Source organism: Triticum aestivum, chromosome 2D, assembly GCF_018294505.1.
Source record: "Triticum aestivum cultivar Chinese Spring chromosome 2D, IWGSC CS RefSeq v2.1, whole genome shotgun sequence".
NCBI lineage: Eukaryota > Viridiplantae > Streptophyta > Magnoliopsida > Poales > Poaceae > Triticum > Triticum aestivum.
Window position 1 is genome coordinate 259,621,860 of NC_057799.1, and position 4,781 is coordinate 259,626,640.

The following is a 4,781-nucleotide window of genomic DNA, read 5'->3' on the forward strand; positions in this document are numbered from 1 at the left end:
GGGGCGACGGGATCTGGCAAGCAACGGGGGCGCCGTTGCGTCCCGATCCAGAACGGGGAGGAGGTCGAGGACGGGTGATGGGGCGCGGCCGTCGGGGCGGCGCCCGGGGCAATGGGCGACGGCGTCAAGTCGCGGGGGGGGGGGGGGGAACGGGCGTGCGGGAGGAGGGGATCGAAGCTCCTCCGCGCGTCGGCGTGTGTGTGGGTGGGTGCGTGCGTCGTGGGTGGCGGCGCAGGGAGGGAACGGGGGAGAGGGGGGGATCGTGCGGGAGAGGGTGGGTGAGGCCTAGGGTTTGCGGGAGTGGGGGAAGGATAAGGGAGTGGGGGACGGTTGGGCCGGCCAGGCGGCCTGGTGGTCTGGAGGCCTGCTGGGCCGTGGCCCAGTGGGCCAGGGGGTTGTTTTTTTGTTTTTTTGTAGTTTCTTTTTTTATTTAATTTTTGTTTTACAAAAATTACCACTAGTGCCTAAATTTGTAGTTAACAACAAACTACTGTGAGATTAATCCTTAACCCATAATAAAATAGTTTTAGCACTTTATAAATTCAATAGGCATTTGTTTAATTGTTTTCACTATTGTTTTAATTGTTTTAGAGCCTTTAAACATTTTATCAAAACTTGGTTTCTCCACCATAATTGCTTACGATTTCTTTGAAACAACCCGAACATTTTAGTTCTTGTTTTTGAAAACTTTTGTTGTTTGCCATATTTTGAAATTGTATTTATGATCCGGTTTTGAACGAACGCGAGATTATCAACACTAACAAAGGTGACGTGGCATCATTAGCGTAGGTTTACTGTAGCATAATTATCCGGGCGTCACATACCCGTTATGAATTATCTCATCATACAACTATTTGTCACCGATAATTTCAGTGTTTGCAGAGTACCTTGTTGAAAATCGCTTGTCATTTCCTTCTGCTCCTCATTAGGTTCGACATTCTTACTTATCGAAAGGACTACGATAGATCTCCTATACATGTGGTTCAACCTTGGAAATGATTTTCTTCATGAAATCACTGTAGTAGACCGGGTCATCATGTGCCTTCGTCGGGCTGGCGTATCGTCGAACAGGTTGCGGGCGTCGGGAAGATTGCCCATAGGGATCTCCAACGACTGCTTCCTTTACGTCCTGTTGGACATCTGGTCGGCCACGGGTGTGGCGTTGAGGTCGATGGCCGTGTGCACGGGGATGGCCAGTGCGATCACACTCACTTCCGGTGAGGTGGAGAAGCGATATGCGCCTTGGTCGTGTTGGGGAGGGAACCCGTGCGTCTGCGGCGTTGTGGAGGTGCACGGCGACTCCGGACATGGCAGGCGGGTAGCCAAGGAGCCTGTGCTCGCCGCATCCATGGCGGCAGCAAAAATGAATGGCTCGTTTAAATGAAACCCTAGCATGAGAAGGGCTTGCTACGTGGCCTTGACAATGAACCTGGTTCACGCAACGAGGCAAACCCGGCCCAAGTTTGGGCCGGAAATGAGTCGTCGGCGGACCAAAAGGACAACCGTCACCTGGTCTAAGCATACTCTGTAGATGGGAGAGTATCCAGTGCTCCCGACGCTTAAATGCTACCGTGACACGGACATCTGGGCCGTCGAATTCTTAGATCAGACGGCATCCGAGAGATGTTGGATCTGCTGGACCTATGCGCAATTTTTGAACTTCACGGAGGCTTTTTTGCAAGTATGGCAAAGTTATTGAGAGCCGTCTGATCTAAAAATCTGACGCCCAAAAGCCCGTATCATGGTAGCATCTAAGGCTTGGTAGCACCGGATATTTTCCCCTTCGTAGATACCAAGAAAAGGAGCGCATTTCGCACTTCTCCCTCAATCGCAATCCTGCCCCTACCTTCACCCCCATCTTCACTAATCCACCACCGTGCTCCCTCCCCACATCCGCCACTTTGTCGCCCTCGGCGTTTCCGCCGCGCTCGTGGAGGAATCTGGGAATTGAGGATCCTCTGTTTCGTTGTTTTAGAAGACGACGCGGAGGCCGGGTTTTTCTTTCTGGGGCAATGGAGGTGGATGAGTCCTCGCCGTCGTCGCTGCTGTCCTCGCCCTCATCTCTTTCCTCTGACTCCATTGACCTCAACTTCCTGCCGTTCCTGAGGAGGGAGCCCAAGTCGGAGCCGGCTTCTCCTGAGCATGGCCCTCTGCCGCCACCGCTGCCGCTGCCGCTGCCGCCGCAGGCCACGGCTGCTATTGCGGTGGCGTTCGCGGCACCGACAACGCCTGACCTGTCTTCGCCTGAGGTCCTGACGCCTCTGCAGTCGCTGCCACCAAACCCCGACGAGGACGCGCTCTTCGCGGAGTACTGCCGATTGGCGAGCCTCTACCTGTTATCAGCGGGGGCCGGGGCGATCGTGCCAGCGCCGACGCCTGAGGCCGCGGCGCCGGCGGCAGTGCAGCCTGGGTCGGGGTCCGCGGCGAAGAAGCGCCGGCCGCGGTCGTCAGAGTTGGTACGGGTGTCCTCACTTAGCGTGCGGGATCAGATCTATTTTCGTGATTTGGTGCGCCGGGCGCGCATCACCTTCGAGTCGCTCCGCGGCCTGCTGCTGAAGGACGACGAGCGCGCGGAGGCGCTCGGTCTTGCGGGCGTCATCGGGCTTGGCTCAGTGGACCGGCGTCGCGTGCGCGCCGACCTGCGGGCTGCGGCGCTCATGGCCGACCGAGACCTGTGGCTCAACCGCGACCGCCGCATAGTGGGGCCGATACCTGGGATTGCTGTCGGCGATGCCTTCTTCTTCCGCATGGAGCTATGTGTGCTGGGCCTCCATGGCCAGGTGCAGGCCGGGATTGATTATCTCTCAGCAGGGCAATCTGCCTCAGGCGAGCCTATAGCCACATCTATTATTGTCTCTGGTGGGTATGAAGATGATGATGATCGTGGTGATGTACTGGTGTACACCGGCCATGGTGGCCGAGACCCCAACCTGCACAAGCATTGCGTCGACCAGAAGCTTGAGGGCGGCAATCTTGCCCTCGAGCGCAGCATGGCCTATGGTATTGAGATTCGTGTAATCCGTGCTGTCAAGTCTAAGCGCAGCCCTGTTGGAAAGGTCTACTTCTACGACGGCCTCTACAAGGTTGTTGACTACTGGCTCGATCGCGGGAAAGCAGGCTTTGGTGTTTACAAGTATAAAATGATTCGCATTGAAGGGCAGGAGCCCATGGGATCTGTGAATTATCGCGCAGCTGAACATCTTAAGGTGGATGCACTATCTATGCGACCAACTGGATACCTGAGCTTTGATATTTCCATGGGTCGAGAGATTATGCCAGTTGCACTATATAATGATGTCGATGATGATAGGGACCCACTCTTATTTGAGTACCTGGCACGGCCAATATTCCCATCTTCTGCAGTTCAAGGGAAGTTTGCTGAGGGTGGTGGTGGGTGTGGGTGCATCGAGAATTGCTCAATTGGATGTTATTGTGCAGAAAGGAATGGGGGTGAGTTTGCGTATGATAAAGCTGGTGTTCTTCTAAGGGGCAAACCACTGCTGTATGAGTGTGGTCCATATTGCCAATGCCCACCTAGCTGCCCCAACAGGGTTAGTCAGAAGGGGCTTAAGAATAGGCTTGAGGTGTTCCGGTCAAGGGAAACTGGGTGGGGTGTTCGGTCTCTGGATCTCATTAAGTCTGGCACGTTCATCTGTGAGTTTAGTGGGATTGTGCTTACTCATCAGCAGTCAGAGATAGTGGCAGCCAGTGGTGATTGTTTGGTGCATCCGAACAGGTTCCCTTCAAGGTGGTTAGATTGGGGTGATATCTCTGATGTATATCCTGAGTATGTCGCTCCGAACCATCCTGCCACTACAGACTTGAACTTTTCGATTGATGTCTCAAGGGCAAGGAATGTGGCTTGTTATTTCAGCCATAGTTGCAGTCCAAATGTATTTATTCAGTTTGTGCTGTTTGACCACTACAACGTGTCTTATCCCCACCTCATGATCTTTGCCCTGGAGAACATTCCGCCCTTGAGGGAGCTAAGCATTGACTATGGAATGATTGATGAATGGGTTGGAAAGTTAACTATGTAGTCAGTATCCACTGGAAGGCAAATTCTTCTTTCGTTTTCCTTTGTGTAACATTTTCGTAATGCTTCTCTTGGGGATCGTCAAGGAGATTGCTGCTAGAAGTTACTCTGCTGGTAATATTCCCAATCCTTGCTGTAATTTGGTAGTCTTGAGCTTTACATGGTTGTATTTCAAAGTCGTTTTTTTATATGTGGCTTATCTTATGCCTGTGTGACCTGTTTGATTTTCTCTGTTTCTTAACTTCGCGGTTTGTTCTGCTCCCACCAAGGATCATAAATCTGTTACATGTGTTATTTCTAGAATCACGAGGTATCTGGCTTATGTATGGTCAAGCCTGTTTAGTTTTCTTCCTAACAATGGCCCATCAAGCTAGCAATATTTCATAAGCAACACATATTATACAAGAGATTGATGAGCATGATAAACAGTTTAATTAAATAGCTGAGCCGCCATATGGAAAATTCAGTATTTCTGTTGCTGTTCAAGAGAGTGCTTGTTAAGAGATTCAGTTGCCATGGTTCCTTGAGCAAGATTAACATTCACATGGATTATTCTAGACACATTCAAGTTATTTGTGTTGGGACACCTAAATTAACCTTTATACTACCTTTCTATTTAGGAGATGGCAACAATATATATATAAAGTATATCACTAATCATTTCAAGTTATTTGTGTTGGGACACCTAAATTAATCTTTATACTACCTTTCTATTTAGGAGATGGCAACAATATATATAAAGTAC

At 51.0% G+C, this 4,781-nt stretch overlaps 1 protein-coding gene across 1 annotated transcript; it reads left to right on the forward strand.

Annotated features, from left to right (window-relative positions):
• The first annotated feature begins 1,802 nt into the window (after positions 1–1,802).
• On the forward strand, positions 1,803–4,265 carry LOC123052721 (histone-lysine N-methyltransferase family member SUVH2). Its single transcript, XM_044476043.1, has one exon. It carries the CDS (start codon positions 2,013–2,015, stop codon positions 4,038–4,040), a length of 2,028 nt encoding a protein of 675 aa, XP_044331978.1. The 5' UTR covers positions 1,803–2,012; the 3' UTR covers positions 4,041–4,265.
• Positions 4,266–4,781: the final 516 nt, after the last annotated feature.